Source organism: Nestor notabilis, unplaced genomic scaffold (genome assembly GCF_000696875.1).
Source record: "Nestor notabilis isolate BGI_N333 unplaced genomic scaffold, ASM69687v1 scaffold1535, whole genome shotgun sequence".
Taxonomy (NCBI): Eukaryota; Metazoa; Chordata; class Aves; order Psittaciformes; family Psittacidae; genus Nestor; species Nestor notabilis.
The window spans coordinates 429-20743 of record NW_009929597.1 but is presented as its reverse complement, the minus strand read 5'-3'; the positions used below and the strand labels follow the sequence as shown (position 1 = coordinate 20743).

Below are 20315 nucleotides of genomic sequence, written 5' to 3'. Positions count from 1 at the left end.
GATTCAATGAGTTAATCAAAGAGGCAGCGGAAGCTGAAAGATAGAAAGACTTTGAGCAAAATAACCAAGGCACATTTCTATCGTAGGGGGAGAATGATTGAAACAGTGCATTTAAACATGGGATGTTACATTCTTGGGAAGGATTGCATTAGGGACACAACCAGTAATACTACTTCTGGTAAGGTAGCTGGGAGTGAAGGTGTTGCAAAAGGCACCACTGTCTATGGCAAGCGTTCCAAATCTGGTGTGGGTCAGGTGTTTTGTGTACATATCAAGATGCTTGCGCATTATGGTTTGTGTCATGTCTCAGCACAATTCATAAATTCCTGTAGATTAGGGATTTTTTCACAACTGTCAACTATTGAACAACTTCTCACTTATTTGAGAACAAGTCCAAAGACTGTCAAAAACACACTACAAAACTTACGTGCTTCAAACAGAGAACTTTTTTAAGTAGTCTTACATAAATAATCTCTTCATTGAGATCCTGTCTATATATTTCCTAGTCTCATTACAAACAACATTTTAATAACACTCCTTAATCTTTAAGATTGAAATTCATCAAAAAACCCACTAGCGTACTTGTGTGTGTGTTCCCATTTTTCAATGGGAACCATTATGGAAAGTTTTCCCATTTTTCCATTATTTTTGATTTTAAACATTCCAAGTGTTTTAAGAGAAAGAAGTTCTACTCTTCTCTTTCTTTTTCCCCTCCCCTTGGTCAAAGAAATATTCTGTCAAGCTCTAAATTCACATTCTCCTTCTCCCACTTCCATTAGGCTGCTTAATCCTCTGGAAGCTGATTTATTCATTATTATCTGTAGGAAACATGCTACAAAGAAGCTGGACAAAGAGCAAATTTGACTGTGGTGATCAGGCAGCTCTGACCACCTTTAACTGCATCACAGTGAAGCAAAGCTCAGGCAACAGTCAATTCCTGTTGGCCTGCAGGCACTGAACAATGGAGGCTCTGTCACAAGAGAGCAGATTAGAACCTGCAGCAGAAAATAGGAGCTGGAAAGAGATGAAGAGGCTTGCAAGGAGACAGGAAGTCCCTTTTACAAGCCACTCCATATTTTGCACAAAACTCTGCAGATTAAACTAGCACTAGTCAGATATATTTCACTGTATTTTTGTATTACAGTATTTTAAGCAAAACCTGGCTTGATATCCTATAGTTGAATTTACAAATTTTTTGTTAGTAAACTAAAGCCTACTATGTCACTAACAAAACTAAGTAAATTATTCTTGATATGTATATATTCAGCTTCAGCCCACATTTGATCTACCACTCTAACTGTAGATGATATACATATACACTAGCAAATAGAAATCTCGCAGCTATTCATACAAAAAATCGTCCTCTGTATTTCCATTGAATGTTCCACAAAGGCCCACAGTATCATCCCTCCAGCGTCCATCGACTTGAAGGTAAAGCCTCAATCCTTCTCTGTCGTACAGTATCTGTAATCCGATGTGTGTCTTTACTTGAAGAAATACAGAAGAGAGTTTCCGTATTTCAAATAACTCTGGTGAGTAAAAACAGAGACTGTTGAAAAGCAAAGGAAATCTGCCTGTAATTTGCATTTTGTTTCTTATCATTTCACTGGTTTTGTTCTGTATTATTTTGATGTAAGTTACATTTTCTTCCTACTAAGGCCTAGTTTTCCCCTAATCATTGATTTCTCACCATATGTTACTTTGATTCAGACTCTAAAGAAAACAAGAAACTTATAACAGTACTGAACTTTAAAAAAAAATGCATCCAGAGTTCACCAGAATATTCATAAAGGTTAACTAAAAGTAAACCAATTTAAAGATACAAACATCGCAGACCAACACCAGCAACATACTTCCTGTATTAAAGCCTTTTTGGGGAAATGCCTGAAGAACCAAGGCCCCAAATACATTAAATGTACTAATTTTTTGTATAGAAATCTGTTGTTAAAGTTAACATTAAATCTCACAGAACACAGTCCCATATTTCTATCCAGAATATTTGGTAATACCTTCCAGAAGAAGAGATTTAAAAACTCATTGAAGCAAAAAGAAATACTTTTTTTTTTATTTGTAAGTTATCTGTGAGAGGGCTCCTTTCATTTATATTTACTTTAATTGCTTACTAAAAAAAAGAAAAGAAATTATTAAGTTCAAGAATCAGAGAAAATAATTTCTCCTCAGAAAAGTTAATTTGTGAGACATTTTACACAAAATATTAAAAATATACTACTTCCGTATCACAACACATGCATATGCCATTAAAATACTGCTTTAATGCTTGATAGAAGTTGTATGTTTATATATTATTCCTTACCGTCTGCATAAGGCAGGTTAATTTTGTACTGGTCATATACCAAAACATCTCCTGAATGAGTCAGCGTCACTTGCCTCTTGAGGTCCTGCTTAAGAATAAGGCTGAGTGATTGGATACATGATCCATCCTGGTTCTACGAGTAAGAGCAAAACACATTTACAAACAAACAAACAAACCAACCAACCAACCTTAAGAAGGATAAAAGTTAAATAAGATTGCAAGTAAAGCTGTCGTTAGAGTGCAATTGAAAATGTTGATTTGTATCTATCTTATTAGCAGAGAGCACTCGTAAAACACAGCTTTAGTATCTGGAATGATTTCACATGTGTGTTTAATACAGCTCAAAAGTGGGATTTGGAAAGATAAACTAAACAATGCTTACATAGCTAAGTACTAAAACACACCTGCAATTCATGGTACCCCCTCATTAAAGACCCACTGAGACTAAATGAATGCTCGCAAACAAGGCTGCATTATCCACAGCACTGCTGTGCGCAAAAATCAAAATTTGTACTCTAAAGTGTTCTGACATACCTAGGTTCTTTCAAAGCATATGTAAGATACAAAATTCTTTTAAAGGCAAACAATAATGAAAGACTGAAGCATCTTGTGAATCGTTATTTAAAACAGCATTTAAAATCATTATTTCTGAGAGGAGTTGTGGAGTGTGTTCATAAGCTCCCTGGATAAATATTGACCAAAGAAAGGCAGCATCACTACCGCATACAGTATCACAACATCCCACTGACCCATCTTATTGTTACTACCATTGCTTATTATTTTCACTTCAGTTCTCTAGATCAAAATGTCACACAGAAAAAATGTGAAAAGAAATACTGCATTCCAGTCTGCATGAAACATACTCCAAAAAATCCCAGATCAACATCACCTACTTTACCTACAACCACCCTCTTCAGTGGCACTTAATCGTCAACATTACCTAAAGCAGCTATTGACTGAAATCCTAAAAGTCAAAGTATTGAGACTCGTGCTGAAATTCCACAACATAAAGAAGCAACATGTCCTACAGAAGAAATTTTCACAGCAGCTTAAGAATTGAGGTTAACTGTTTTAATCAAAATGGAAGTCGACTATCATGTGTATGTTCTACGTTAGTTATGCTGGACTTTTTTTTCCATTCAAGCAAGTCCTAAAACCAGTAGGTACATAAACAATGTCCCAGACTACTTAAAATTCCTGCATGTTTTATGTTACTGTAGTGACCTTTGACAAGACACCATACCACGGGGGTGGAAAGCAACATAAGTCTGAAGGCTAGTGAATATTGAATGTTTTCAACATACCACAGTAACAGATACACCTGTACTAAATAACATAGAAACTAGGAGGAGAGAGAGTTAACACTAGTCAGTTCCTATCTGGGAAGATAGTTAGGCTAGAACTTCCACCTTTCAGAATAACTACAGGTATTTTGGCTTTCTATGCCAATAAGGAAAGAATGCTCATTAAAGCATGCTTATTACTCACAGAAGATTACCAAATTTTTCTTGACAGAATGAATTTGATCACTGCCTTATCACAAAAAAAAAAGAAAAAAAAAAAAAAAAAGAAAAATGTTCTATCGCAGAGAATCAGGCACAGAGGTAGACCAAGAGATGACTTGAACTTAACTACGTCAGCATTCTGTAATTTACCTGGCTACATGCTGAAAGACATGAGAATCCACCTTCTACTTTTTCTTTTCTCTAGGAAGGGATTATGTTTCTGCCACTCCTGCTATACTCAAATCCCTTTATTATAGCTACTAAGAGATCAGCTTATTTATGTGGATTTAGTGTAGTTGGATAAAGTTAGAAGACTATCTACTCCCTGCCATCTACAGAGGAAAGGTGAAAGCATGCAACTGCTGTTTCTGCTGTTCACCCTCCTTCACTGCAAGACTTTGTAACCATTTAAAAGGTATTCAAGAGCAATGACAAAAATTGGGTCAGTTATTTTTGGCACACTATTTGTTCATTTTAGTCTCATCTTGATTATGCATCTTTAGTGCCTCATCATGTCTTATATACCAAAACATACACATGTCTGAAATCACTTGGCAAAGAGCAGCCTAGGTCTTGCTGCAGGAAATCTCATTGATGGGGTCTGGTCCTGAGTTGCAGTCAAGAAATGTCCAGCAGAGGTGCAGGCAGCTGCACTTTTCACTGCCTACAGTAAAGAAATAACCGATGGTAAAATATTAAAATGTAAAGCATCAGTGGTGCTGGACAAGATGCAGTTAAATATCCCTACCTTTGGATAGTCACACTAACTGCAAAATTATACCATGAATAACACCATTCACAGTGCAAACAGATTAGGATGTTCACTTCAAAGATTTACACTTTTATCCTCCTCTCACTGACTTTCACTGCAATGTGCCTAATACTGGGCAATGTTGCCTTACTCATTGAAAACAATTACTAGGACTGCAGGGATCTCCTAAGGCTACCATGTGGCTTTGACAGATGCTGAACTAGCACAGAGCAGATTATCTGTCAGTCCTTCAAATACCATGGACACACAAGTACACACAGTGGAGTGCAAAGATTAAAAACTACATGAAGAATTTTCCTGTCTCTAAATAGTAGTGCAACAGTGATCTGTCACCAACAGTTGAAATGATAAAATGAAACTTAAAAATAGCAAATTATAAAAATAACTGAAGATACTTCATCAGCTCAATCAGCTCTCCCAAACTGATAGCGAAGACAGACATCTGCATAGTGAAGCTGTGCTTTTGTAGCTTATCTTGTTGTCTTGCCTCTTTACTAAGAAATTAGGTTTCTGACCATGTCACTCAGCAACAGCAGCTATAATTGACAATTTTGTTGGCTTTTTAAGAAGCTAAAAATAAAATAATACCACCTGGTACAAGTAGCAGACCAGAAACAAGAGAACTAGCCTCCATGTTATATAAAGTACTACACAATATGGACAAAAGCTTTATTATTCTTTCATGCTGAACTGCCTGACAATTGTTCTCTGTTCCAATGAGCTGCTGCTTTCACAGCACTGCCCCTGCTAACTTTCAGCAGGTGTTTTCACAGGAATGGTAATATCTTTCAGTAGGCACTAAAAAAGAAAAAAAAAACAACCCTATATTCAGAAGACCTTCTCATCATACAAACTACAAAGCCACTGAGGTTGTCACCTGAAACTCAGATAATGTCAAGCTGTGCTGATCGCTGGACTGATTCTCCTTCCAACAGGTGCTTAAAGAAAATTTCACATCATTTTGAAATAACTTGTTGCCTGATGACTGTTTATGTCACCAGATCTAAGGCTCTACATGACTGGATTCTTTGTGATTCAGAGAACTAAAATCTCCCTAGGTATTTTCTTTCTACATTTTTTAATCTGCTTGAATGAGATGGGACTGATAAGGTTGGGGTTTGTTTTTTTTTTTTAAAAAAAAAGCACATAAAATCTCAAAATATCAAGAAATACGAGATTCTGCACTACAGATCTTTTAGCTTCCCATTTCAATTCATTAAGTTTTATAAATAGGAAAAAGATAATGGATGGTGCCTAGCAAACTGTAAAGCAGGTCTTCTGCCAAGTGGTACCAGCTAGTTGATAAGACACTTGAATAGCTGCACTGAAGCCTCACATTCTTGCGTTATAGTACACAGACTGTCCTCACTACCCTCCCATAACTTGTACAGTGATAATTTAACTAGCAGCATGTAGCCCTGGAACATACCACGCAAGTGTCTTCTCACCCTCCTGCTGTCCAAAAACCTTCACTCAAACCTCTGTAAAAGTCTGCACCTATTAGGGACTGATGAGGCTAGCTTTGTTGGAGGCTAAGTGAAGTATGAAGCCCAACATATAGTAAAAGCCAAGAGAATCTGGGTTTTTTCAGCTACAAACTACTTGGACATGGAGACATATTAAGCAAACTCCCTAGTCAGCATAAAGAAGATGCAAGAAATACTACAAGGTTCTTTGTGATCTCAAGTGCTGCAAAAAGCCAACTAATTTGATTATCTCTTCCCCCAACAAAAGTATCACCACAACAACTAAACTGAAAGGCACATTTCTGTCTGTCTTTCACAGAAATAAGTGTTCTGTGACACAAAATGGAATGAGACACATAATATATATCCTGCACATTACCGTAGAAGATATTTGCTCCAGACCTCTGTTATTCATTGATGGGCTTTTCAACAGGTCAGGCTGAGAGGTATCTAACTGTGGGCTTCTGCAAGAAGTCAATCATGCTTCAACTTTCATTTGATAAAAAAAGTTGCCTAGAATATTTCTTTGGGGATCCCCTTTGCTTATCTTCAACCATATAGTACAGGATATAGCTTCAATACACTCCCACCTTTCTCAGGTTTCTTGGACTCTGTTGTTCAACTATTTCATCATTAAGGAAAGTTGTTGCTACTGATTAATTTTAATATATTCCATTGCAGGTAGCTTTCATTATTTTTTATGTTTAGTATTTCTCCCCCCTCCCCTCCCCCACAATAAGCCCTTAGCATATGAACATTACAAGAAGGTTCTAAGCCTTACCTGTCCACAAGGAGCATTTTGCAAGGATATGGTAAACGCTCCAGATGTACGGCTTTTTGCTAGAATATATTGGCAGGTAGCTTGGAAAGTGTATTTGCGTCCATCAAAGGTCATGAAATGTGTGTCTCCTGAAACTGAGCATTCAGCTGACAAACAGAAATAATGTATTGAAGAGTGCAGGAAAGACTGTGTGCTCTCAACAGCTATTACTGCTCTAGAGTTCATACACTCTGATACAAGTTATAATTTATAAAACTGTATTCATATTATAACCAAGTATTAGGAACACAGTTAAAAAGTGATCCGTATCCTTGCTTTTGTTATGGAGTTCCTACCTGGTGCCAGGCCAAGATATCTAAACAATTTACCCTGGAGGTGACAATAATATGTGTAATCCTTACATTTTTAGATTTGCAGAAACATTAAACACTCCCACATTTAACTCGTAACTCCAAGACCAGTGCTTGAAATCTACTGGCAACCATAAGAACCATGCAAAATCCTGTTGACCTTAATCTCTGTAGTTTAGCTGCCTACCTGTGAAGTGGGAAAAACACCCATCATTCCACAGGCATGTAAAAATAATTAACTGGTATTTGTACAGTACCTAGACACTATATCTCTAGCCAGCAATACTGGGGTGGGGAAGGCAGTTTTGCCATACATCTGTCAAGTGAAGATTGCAGAGGAAACTTTAGCTGAATGACAAGAATGACAAGGTACTGCCATTTACCAGAGACATTATGGGGATGTATAGGGAGACATATTAGTGTGCTAAGCTGAAAGGCAAATTCCTGCTCTTTCAACTATTTTAATATTTGATCTACTGTGTGTTGATGCATTTACATGTAGATAGAAATAAAAATGCCAGTTATATAGTGAAGTAGCTTACTAAGATTTAACAGTAATATTTTACCAAAAATAGAAATTCAGTTATTAAATAATTAAGTATTCAAGACTTTGACATACCTGGACATGTAAGATTTGTACAAATCCACTTTCCTCCAATGCAAGTGCTGAAATAAAAATTAAAAAAAAAGTTTTGCACTTCTTTTTTTTTTGTTGTTGTTGGTTTTGTTTTTTTTTTTTTTTGTTATTGTTGCTGGTTTTTTTTGTGAAGTGTATATGGCTGTCCCTCAGTTGTTCTTCCTGTTTTCCTTCTACATGAAGTGGGCACCAGGCATCTTGAGTCTCACAAAACGGTACAACAGAGCTATCACACTCACTGGAATGCCTGGGAGCTGTGGCAAGAACTTGTCATGAGGATATGATCAGGTGAAATTTCATCCATGCATCCAATCACACTTTTCTTTCTTTTTATCTCCTTGATAACCATTATAAAAGTTAAGGATTATTAAAACTGAGAAGAACAAACGCAAGCAATTTGAATCTTAATACTTTAAAAAAAATAGAACTGCTAGGAAAAAACAAGTTGCACATCTGCATGCTCATCCATTTAATCAATTAACTTTATCCAATAAAGACATTATGTCTTCCAACAAACTTTTCTTTCCAATGTGTAGAATTAACTTAGAAATTCCCAAAACAGCAGCTTAGTGTCATAATGACATTAGGCTCTTTGTGTCCAAGTGAGACAACAAAACCAGGAGACATAGTAAAGTCTTTGAGGCAGAGTTTAAGGTGAAAAGAGTATTAAACATTACAGTATTCTCTGCAACATCTGTCATTCACTCATTTCACATTAATAGCTCTATAGTTTCTTTTATCTTTCCCTTTGCTGCAAAACATAAGAAACAACAGGTTTTGCACATAGAAAGAGTGAGTACTTACCAACTTTATTCAATTCTTAATCAAAATAGGCCTTATAGAAATTGTTTCTCATGACCATGGAAGGCTTAAGTTCACAGCGTAAAAAATTACTAACCAGTTATTACATTCCTCATAAACCACTGAGCCCATTTCAAAGAAACTTCCATGGTAGTCACAAGGACAGTCCATAGGTTTGACACACGATTCATTTTCATAAATTAAGCCTAGAAAAAATAAAACAAGGAAAAAGTAAAATATCTGTACAGATGGCTGTTGGAGCACTAAGTATATACAAGAACAATGTGAATAGACATGTATGATAATAAAACTCTAGATTATTTTTGTTTTAGTTTGATTTGAGCTATATTAAATATATTACATTATGTGGACCAAGTCCCTAAATTGTTTAAGATACAGTGACAATATCATGAATAACAAATATTTAATATTGAGGGGCAGGGGGAAGAAACGACCCACAAAGAAACTAAAAAAGCAAACACACACACACACAAACGGCAAACCATGCTGTTCTGACACATTTACAAATCTTTGCATCTATGTTTTTTAAGGTACTGTTTGGTCTTTATTTTACTATAATGGGGTTTTTTTATTTGGGGAAGATTTTGTGTGTGTTCCATTCTAAGAAATACAGGAACTAAAAGACTTTACTAGCCCATAAAAGATAAAATGTATGACAAAGATTATTATACTTATAAATCATCAGGGTATGTCTAGGAGGCAGGACTTAAATATTCAGCATATAACTTTCTCTGTCCTCTTTTAGATAGAATTATGTACCCAAGAGAAGCCAGCAACAAGGATAAAACTGGACATCAAAGTGTATTTTGGTAATACGGGTGAAGTTCTGCTGCAGCAGGCTGCATTGGTAAATACCTCACTTGCCGCAACCATACAGCAGCAGAAGAATGTCAGTATAGGAACCTGTTTCTGGCCACATGAATGAGTCTCAGTCATGTCACATTTCTGAGCTCTCCTATACACCTGACCTTGCAGTCATTCTTCAGGGGAAAAAAAAACCCAAACCAAACCAAAAAACCAGCCAAACCTGAAGGCAAACAAACCACACCAGAAAAAAACAACTCGCCAAAATACCACCAGAATCGGGAAGGTGGCTGCTCTGTTAACAAGAGAGCAAACCCAATTTTTCATTCAAATGGTGGTGTTCTACAGCTAGAATGTGCATCTGTGCTGAAAACTATTCCCACTTGTTAAAGGGAGGAAAAGGGACTTGTCAGTTATAAGGAAAACAAGGTCATTCATCCACACTCTTTTTGCACTGCCTTTATAAAGAGCTCCTGCGAGTGCCTTAATCTAGGCCCCAAGCTTGGGGGATAGCAATCGGAAAGTTACATGGCATTATATAATATATATTTGAGAATCAAAACTTACCATCTGGACAGTAACATCCATCAATGCAGGGAAGTTCACTGTTAATGCACTGTGATTTTTGATGACAGGAAACAGGGCAACAGTTGATGCATTCACTGTAGGTCAAGGGTTCAGCACAGGTAATCACTGAAAAATAGAAACAGATAGAGACCATGTCTCCCAAGACAGTGTTCAAGGCCAGGCTGAACAGAGCCTTGGGTGACATGGTCTAGCGTGAGGCATCCCTGCCCGTGGGTAGGGGGGTTGGATCTAGGTAATCTTAAGGTCCTTTCCAACCCTAACCATTCTATGATTCTATAAATGGCAAAGTATTGTGTTACTGCCTCAGCGCTTAAACTAGACTGCACACATTTGTTTCAGATATTTACTTTTTGATAAGTCAATTGAGTATCTGTTGTCCAGAACAATGAAACAATGGCTTTCATAACACACACAAACACACAATATACGTATATTCATATTCTGTCCGTATTGAAGATGCACTGAGAAGGAACAATCTTAAATTAAACCAAGGAAAACTCAGGGAACCTTCTCACAGCAGAGCTATTTAGATACTCAGACCAGCATAGGAAGTGGTAGAACATCCATTAACAAATATTTTTGGAAACACTGAGTAAACCTAACATCATGAATAACAAAGTAGTCCTGGTCCTGTGTTCCAGACAGGCAGGCAAATTAGATGATCTCTTTCAAATTTACTTTCTGTGATTTCTAAAATGACAACTAATGCAAGAGTAATTCAAGTTTATTTTTAAACACTCATGACAAATTTTGTGCATCAGAAACCCATGAAGACTTTGACAATATTTGGAAGAATAGCTCTATGAAAAAACAAATGGTTAATCATACTAAAGAACCTCTGATGTTTTAGTAAGAAGATTCTTAAAACATATTCTAATAAGGTTAGTGCTTTAAATACATTTAGTACAAATTACATATATAAAAAAACCACTTCTGTTTCATTTAAGTAGCCTTGAATTGGGCCAGTATTTATGCTTTCGGTGACAGCTATAGGAGTTAAAAATAGGAGAAAGGACAGAGGGGTAAAAGCACTCTTTTAAAATTACAACTATTAAGCAGTATTTCCAAGTATGAAAGCATCTTCATACCACACTGCTGAAAGTGCATTCTCCATCCATGAAGCGGCTTTCCTGCTTGGGCACATGCTCTGGCATATTCAGTTAATGCTCGACACCAAGTTGCATTATCAACTGCTGACCTTACACAAATAAAAATTGACATATTATTTTCTACCTACATTCAAACATGCAATCATAACTGCATGAATACTCCAGCATTGTATGCAACCATGTCTTTGAATCTACTTTAATAATGTTCTAAATTACTGTGCTGTTTGTCTGGGTTAACAGTTTCAAATGGCACACTTGAAGACAAGTCATCAATAAATCTAAGACCTGAAACTAACTTCCTGAATAAAATCATGAAAGCCAGAGATAGAGCAGTATTAACAGACCTGAATAAAGGTCTTCATTTTTACAAAAAGAATAACATCCTTCAGAAAACTCAAAAGAGGAAAGTATAAAGTTTCCACCAGTGAACCACCATGGTATGAGAAATTATCTTCTGTCCTGCCTGTTAACTTAACTAGTCAAAACTTCCTGAGCAAGGAGCATAGCAGGTTGTGAAATGTTAGCGTAAAATCAGTTAGTAATCAAATTCCTCTTTTCATTGGATTAACATATGGCTTGCAAATAACAAACTGTCCTATGCACCATTACTGTTCATTAAGGTTAGAAACACTAAGTTGCATACTCAGAATCAAAACAGATGCCATATTCAAGGGCAGGTATGCTTACAAGTTATGAAAATATCTGGGCATGATTTTGGTCATCCTTATACCAAAGAAAACAGGAACAACTCCACAGAAATTTCTGGCAGTAAAACCCGAAGTAAACCAGAAAGGCAAGATAAAAGACTGTTAGATGAAAAATAACATGCAGGACAAGACACACATTAGTTCTGTTAACATTTACAATTCATTCGCATGATAGATGGACAATGTTTTTTGAAATAGTTTTGGAATTATCGAAAAACGTTCACTTACATGCAAAGATCATTGGTGCAGCTTGCCATAAAAGGAAGAGGACTCACATATTCACGACATGTTTCAAATGGGGGATGTAACAGGGTGTTACACAGAGCGTATGCCCTCTGAAATGAATGAGATAGCTGTTGTGAAGAGAAGGTTTTAAAAAATAAACCTAAGCAGAACAGAAGACTACGGTAAATCAGAACAGATATCTTAGTCTGTGACTAGGAATCACTTTCCTCTCATCAACAAGAAGCAGTGGCTAGCAACATTGCTGTCCATGTCACAGTATTCTTTCATCCAAGGTCATACCAGCGGTAGTAAAATATATCCGCTCCCCAAGAAAGGCATAGACCATGTTGCAGCTAAGCCTAGATGACATGAAGTAGTCTTCATTTTAGTCAAATTACACAGTGAAAGGCAACAGAAATAAACCATGTCTGGCATGAGCTTTAGAATCATAGAATCAACTAGGTTGGAAGAGACTTTTAAGATCACCAAGTCCAACCACTATCCCAGGACTTCCAAGTCCACCACTAAACCATGTCACTGAGGGCCTCATCTACGGTTTTTGAACACTTCCAGGGATGGTGATTCTACCACTTCCTTGGGCAGCCTGTTCCAATGTTTGACAACCCTTTCAGTGAAGAAATTTTACCTAATATCCAATCCAAACCTCCCTTGAAGCAGCTTGAGGCTGTTATGTCTTGTCCTATCACTTGTTACTTGGGAAAAGAGACTGACCCCCACCTTGCTACAACCTCCTGAACTACACCTCCTACAACTACCTAAAAAGGTAGTTGTACAGAGTAATAAGGTCCCCCCTGAGCCTTCTCTTCTCCAGACTGAACAATGCCAGTTCCCTCAGACGTTCCTTTTAAGACGTATTCTCCAGACCCTTCACCAGCTTCATTGCCCCTTTCTGGACTCACTCCAGCACCTCAATATCCTTCTTGTAGCGAGGAGCCCAGAACTGAACACAGAAATCGAGGTGCAGCCTCACCAGTGCTGAGTACAGGGGGATGATCACTGCCCTGGCCCTGCTGGCCACACTATTGCTGATACGGGCCAGGGTGCTCTTGGCTTTCTTGGCTGCCTGGGCACACTGCAGGCTCATGTTCAGCAGTCAATCAGCATTCTCAGGTCCCTTTCCGCTGAGCAGCTTTCCAGCCAAGCCTGTAGCATTGCAGGGGATTATTGTGGCCCAAATGCAGGACCTGGCACTTTGCCTTGTTGAACCTCATACCACTGGCACAGCCCATCGATCCAGTCTGTCCATATCCCTCTGCAGAGCCTTCCTATCCTCCAGCAGATCAACATTCCCAGCCAGTTTGGCATCATCCACGAATTTAATCAGGGTGTACTCAACACTTTGAAACTTTAGTTTTAAAGGACTTCATTTCAGGGTTATGTCTTGAAAATATTACTTAAAAGGATAATCTGCTTCAATGTGATGGACAAAAGTAAGAATAATCTTTAAACAATGGCAAATTAACTGCAATCGCATTCTGGTTTTGCCTGCTTGCTTCTTTCCCTGCTTCCTAAGGGAAGCAATAGGAACCAGCTCTAGAATGCACCATAACTTTAAAACATTTAAGTTCCCAGACTCAAATGCTTTTATTGTTTGCTATGCAGACAATATAGTATTTTAAAAAATTAACAATGAAATACAAAAGTGGGGGCAAAAGGAGAAGATAAGGGAAGCTCTGCTGCAGCAACCATTTAAATCCATCTCTCCAAAGAACTGTGAATATTTTCAGTCTCCTTCAAAGCATTAAGTCAAATTCTCACTCTAATTAGAATCACCAACTATTGTAATAATCCTTTTGTGTCAATTCAAACCTGTAGAGATTCATGGCTTTGTCTCAGGCAGGGTGGTTCATTGAGAAGAGATTTATCCCAATTGAGTGATCCTTGCGGTGAACTTTCCTGCCAACTCTCTACAAATTCTGTTACATCGTCTGTCAGTTTTCCTAAACGAGACACACACACAGATACACACAGTGACTTGGAAGAACAACAGCATTTCTACAGGATTTTGCAGAGAAACATCTCAATAATCTAAACACCACATTATGCAGAGTGCGCCAAACCCTTCCTACAAGTAAATGAGAGAAACATCTCAATAATCTAAACACCACATTAAGCAGAGTGTGCCAAACCCTTCCTACAAGTAAATGAATCGGCTGTTAATCTGATGACAATCTGGTCCTTTAAAGAAATACAAAAATACTTTCAAAAGGGACTGTAGTAGGAAGGCTCTAGAATGGAAGAAAGAAGCTTAGATAGGCATTTTGGCAAGGAAAAGCTTTAAGGGAGTACGACTGTGCGTGCTGCATTCCTTGAATGGAAGACAGGAAAGAAGATGTGATAAACTATACATACATTGGTCTATGCTGATACTTTATATGAAACTCCTAACAGAGAGTCTACAACCCAAGAAAGATGAGGCATTTTGGGTCACTGCAAGGGTAACAAAATAATTTTCTACATTAACCAAAATAGATGTGGCTTTTTCACATAAGTATGTCTACACTAGTGTTAAACTACATAAGAAAGGTATTATCCATCATAGAAAAATAGTGACATTGATTACTGCTTGCATTACCCACAAATGCACATTTTGCCATATCTGTATTAATATACTGCTCCCCAAGCTAATTGGACAAAGCTTGCATGCAGGGTATCAACTCATGCTACAATCCCAGCTTTATGTGACTGAGACATCCTAGAGAAAGGTGAGAGGGTCAAGTCTCTGAAGGCAATGAGGACAATGAACTATTGATCTTGGTATTAATTTAAGCATTTTGATTTAGTGAGCAAACTATTCAATGGCGGTAAGGACTGGTAATAAGGGCTGATGTTTTCTGAAGTGGCATACAATGAAAGAAACCTACCACACACTGAGCATTGAAGTAGCACTCTACAGAAATATCCTAATCTTAAAGAGGAGATGCAAAAAGTTAAGCAGTCCAAAGCAAAGATTTCCGGAAGTTTTTATCGCCTAACTTGAGATACCTTTGAAGGGGTCTGATTTCCCTGCCCCACAACCCCTTCCAGTTCTTTATATTTTTACAGAGGTCTTCGCTCAATATATATTGAAAGCCAAGCCTCTTGCAAGTGTCTGAAAATTGGTATTGAAGGATCACTGGTCACTTCTGAAAGTGTTAGCAAAAATGAAAAGCCAGATCAAAAAAGATTTGTCAGTCTTCACTGATTTTATTTACCAATGAAAATTATTGGTTTATTTCCAACAGCTGTATCTCAGACTTCCACAGTCTAGAAAATTGCTGTGGACATTTAAAAATAGATTTTACCTTTTTTACCAAAAAACTGAAGTACAAATACTATTGTAGGTAATTGAGTAAGACAGCTTTTTAAAGATCTTCCTCCCCAGAGTCCCATCTGTATTGAAATTGGCCCTTTTCACTAACAGTATCATCTACCAGAAGTATTTCTGTATCCTATATTCCATTTCAAAAGTTTCCCATCATAAATTCAATTAGCATTATAATCAAAAGCTAAGCAAAGTAACATTTCTTTTACCTGAAAAAAAAAAACCAACAACAAAACAAACAAACCAACCAACCAACCCACCCACCCGTCCCCACCCCCCCAAAAAAAAACCAACCACCAAACGACACTGTATTACACAAGGGGAAATATTTTAATACTCACCATAACTTGTTTCAAGGTCATCCTGCAGGATAGCATTATTATTCCCACACAGTCCATGCGTTTTGCCCAGGTACTCTGGTGCCATTTTGATATACGCTGCAGATGCACCATCCCAAGCCAGAGTAAAACCATTCTGGTGCCTGACTAGGAAGTATCCAGCTAGTTTCTGGATGTGTAAGTTTCCAATAATATAAGGTAATTGTACTCTGAAATGACACAGAATCAAAAACAACTTCACATGAGAATATCACCATTACAAATAAATTACTTGCTGATTTAATGACTCTCTCACGCATCTGAAAAGCCCTGATATAAATATTGAGTTCACTCCACTAAAAGAGATGAAGTTGCAAATAGCAGCAAAAATCAAAGGATGAATGTCAATGGTTACACTTCTTAATACTGTATACTGCTCACTTATATATCACCTTCTTCAGACGCTATTCCGTAGACTGGGAGTATTGCTGTTGTCTGGATACTTTCTTTGAGCTACCAACAAGTAAGTGATCTAATTTACATCTCTGTTATCAAAAACATCACCATGAGATTTATTCCAGCGTAACTACAGCATCAGAAACATGAGTGCAATTACCCAAATCCTTTATAGGTGACTTCACTGCTCATCTTTATCTGTTCATCTCCAGAAAAGAATAAACTTATGGACCGTTTGCAGTAATAAGGAGAAGAATGGCATTCAGGATCATTATTCACCTGCCAAATGAAACCACTAGTGTCAAAGTCAAAGATTTTAATCGAATTCTTTGTAATCCACATTATACAACTAATACCCCCATTCCCACCATCAGCATGTGAACAAGTCCTTTGGTCCCAAAAAAAATCTCCAAGAAGATGAGTACAATTAGCACTCTTCTTGGACTGGTCTTTTCACAGCAGCAGCAGGCTTTGGAAGTACATGCACCAGTTTTCTTCCAGCTGTTTATATTTGTGCTTTTGTAACTGGTAGCCTACATCATGTTAGAATTACACCCACATTACATTCTAGAACACCATACTATCATCTCAAGTTATTTTTAATCTCTTAAAATTAATGCATTATTAGCATGTTCAACAACAGTTAAAAGGAATGTAGAAGCACAGTCCCTTACCTGTATGGAAAAACTCTGTTCATCTAATTCAGTATGTCTCACAAGCACGTATGTGGATTTCCCAGAAAAATAGTAATAGAGTCCATCAAAAGTTTCAAAATTATATTGACCCCATGTTCTGCATATATGGTCTCTTTCAGCACCTGTGTTATACACTAACAAAAGGAGAGTCACTTGAGACATAAGTGCTGGTTTTTGGATTCAACCTGTAGTTGAGATGTAATAGTATATGTGGTATGCTGTGAAATACCAACACAGAAAAGAAAGGGAGGGAAAAATAGAAGGGCACGAAGGAACCTTTAGGCAGTAGGCAGTTATTCTGGTAGCAGGGGGAATCCAAGCACAATCCCAGAAACCCAGTTCATTTTCTCCGTTTACACACCTGTCTGGCATCTTGGTCCAGTTGCGTTAAATCGACTGCAGTTGCATAGCTCTCTGTAGACACATTCTCCTCCATTAAAACATGTAAGTGAATCTGAGTGGAAAAAACAAGGCATGTTAAAAATAAAGTATGCTAATTTGTATTCTCAAAACCCAGTTCTGTCACTGAATGTAACTCCATGAATGACAGGAGATATCAGCTTAGCATTTAAGTGTCCAGGAAAATCCCACAGGCCTCCATGAACAGGAAACATACTGCAAAAGCATCACCTCAAGAAATACAGCCAGATGAAGTAAATCTACCGCACATTTACAGAAGCCAAATCACAATGGCTGTGATATCCATTAGTCTGACATGGTTTTAGTCCCATAAGCAATGAATACAGGAAGTGAACAAGTATTACACATCAAAAAATATCTATATCCTTATATAAAAGACTGCTACAAATAACACTTTATGGATAAGCTGTACCAGGATGAAAACATACTGCCCTGGAAGCATACCAGCTGTAAATCTTTGAGCTGCCTGTCCTCCTTCATCTTGCAACTTTCAAGTGTACCAACCACAAACATTTTCCATAAAGACATAGGCCACTTCTCTTTTTTCTCAGTTTATTAGAGGAATGCTTAAGTATAGCAAGCCTACTGTAGAGAAACCAAGTTCCCTGACTTGCAAAGAGGTTTGGGCTTGGGGGAGAGAGGTGTTGACTTATTTACTTCTTATTTACCCTGGGAAGATCCCCATCTAAACCTGACAAACCAAGTTTTCACAGTCTAAGGAAAGATGTGCACAAGCAGGAAAAAAGCTTCTACTACTAAATTTAGACTTCGTGATTAAATGCTTTTCTAACAATTTTAATATATTCACTTACTTTTCTAACGTTAGATCTTTTTATAATTTAAGTCTTTTCAGGAAAGCATTTGAATTTTAACAATTGAATTAGGAATTGTTGTGTTTGTTAAACAGAAACAGAGATTGCATTTGTTGCAGACAAGTTTCTCACAAGAAATTATTTCAGGAAGAGGCAAACTAAAGACTCAGCCTTTTTGTTTTCTTTATCTTTATAAACACCATCATTCTTGAAAAATAATCTTTTATATGAATTTTTAAGTGGTGTTCTGAAAACCAGAATTCACAGAAGATATTTTCTTCCATTTCAGTAAAACCCTCACTTATGAAATACCACACATGAACAGAAGTCCTAGCATACCTAGATTACATTCAAGCTTTTGAGAAAGCTTTGCTAAAGAGGGTTTAAAGCTTTGTTGCAGGCAAAATAAAACAAGCTCCATTACTTAAAATCCAAGTAAACTCTACAACTGAGTTAGTCTTGACAGTTAAGACTTTAGGTTTGCTTTATGATTTCATGGCTCACACCATCTTTAAGTTTTGTTCTCACTATTGGCATTCACTAAACACCAACATCAAAAGCAGATTCTGAACTACTTTACAGAATAATTGAAATGGGTTTTTTTATAAATTGATTGGAAGGAAACAAATGTTTTCTAAGAAGTCAAGATTTGATCATTGACATCCTACTGCCATTAAATGGATGCTGGATTCTTTATCCCAGTAACAATAACAGAAAAATAAACCAATTTCTGAGGTTGTATTCTCCTACTGATTTTTCTCCCCTCTGCTAGAAGCTCATTTTATTTCTGTTTTACCTATGCCGATTTCCTCCCAACATCTTTTATAGCACAGTTTGTTTTGCCAGCATCAGAAAACATCAACAGAAGCACCACTACAAAAGCCAGTGAGCCATACCCTCTTACTAAGAGCTTTAAATACACTAAAATAATCCAAAAGCAAGTTGCACATGGAGGGTGTCCTGTAAGTGTATCCTATCCCACAGCAAGTAAACCTCTGAAAAGAATCAGAAACAGCATTTTTAAGAAGATGCTACAAACATTCTCTAGCTCCTACTGTAGCTTGAGCAAGACTTCCAAATGCTTCTTAAAAACCTCACCTGATTTGCAAGTGTCTATCACACAAAAATTATTTTCAGATGAGCACACCAAGTAATAGTGCACCCAAAATTTAATTCATATGCAAACTAGTCAGAATTCATGGATAGAATGCTGTTAACACTTTGTTTTTTGTATGGCTACCTCAAATATCATCATCAGCTGGTTTTCCCAAGTGTGGTCAATGTAAAAGTTTAATGAGGAAAAAGGTCATATTTGAAGTTCCTTCTGCTTTGTGAGATCCTAGAAACTTTGAAAATATAAACTCTGTGTTCACAAATGGCTATAATGTTAGAATGAGAAAGACTTCAAGAAATTTACAGTGTACCATAATTAAAAAAGAAAGCTTACACGCCCATCTGCTTTAGGCCATGTGATTCTACAAAATATTATCTTCAGTTACAAGTTTATAGAACCCTTGCTTACTGAGTTCTGCCAAAATTTGTCAGTAGAGTTCATCAATGTTTATATAGCCATTTTCATTTGTAAATACATTATAAATACTAATTACTTACATGAAGACTTTTAAAATATCCAAACAATTAATTTTGATTTCTTTATTTTTAATACACACCATTGCTCTCCCCACCCAAAATAAGAAAAAAAAAAAGGGGGAGGGGGGGGCCATGCTGAGAAGAACAAGGCGGGTAGACAAAGTAAAAGTGAACACTCCTTTGCTTAGCTACCCTGAATATACAGCTCCTTTCCCTGCCTGAGTAGCATGAGTTCAATTTAAAAACTAATGCAAGCACCATGTAGAAAGGTCCCTCATTTACATTTACACTCCTTTGCTTAGCTACCCCAAACATACAGCTCCTTTCCCTGCTCGAGCAGCAGGAGTTCAAATTAAAAACTAATGCAAGCACCATGTAGAAAGGTCCCTATTTATTCTGACTGAGCCATCTCATTTACATACTCACAGTGACCAATCTTGTCACTAATGCAAAAGCCTTATTCCTCTTGTCAAGAGAGGCAGACATCGATCTCTTTCATCTCAAGTGTTGCGAGACCTGTGTAATCAGAGCTCAGGTCTCTGTTCTTTGCTTCTCTAAGATTATGCCCCATTGCCTGTCCAGTTACAATAATGTGCAATTAGACTTCAAGTCATGTTCCT

The 20315-nt window shown here is 37.2% G+C and overlaps 1 protein-coding gene across 1 annotated transcript; it reads right to left on the bottom strand.

The window, feature by feature from the left end:
- Positions 1-1341: 1341 nt before the first annotated feature.
- On the bottom strand, positions 1342-17773 carry LOC104406137 (otogelin-like). The gene is made up of 13 exons (XM_010015043.1): positions 17738-17773; positions 17235-17327; positions 16339-16457; positions 15747-15952; positions 13911-14041; positions 13315-13446; positions 11128-11272; positions 10019-10144; positions 8724-8832; positions 7808-7854; positions 6839-6984; positions 2315-2447; positions 1342-1529 (listed from the first exon to the last, which is right to left on the bottom strand). The coding sequence occupies exons 1-13, from the start codon at positions 17771-17773 to the stop codon at positions 1342-1344; spliced, it is 1611 nt and encodes a 536-aa protein (XP_010013345.1).
- Positions 17774-20315: the final 2542 nt, after the last annotated feature.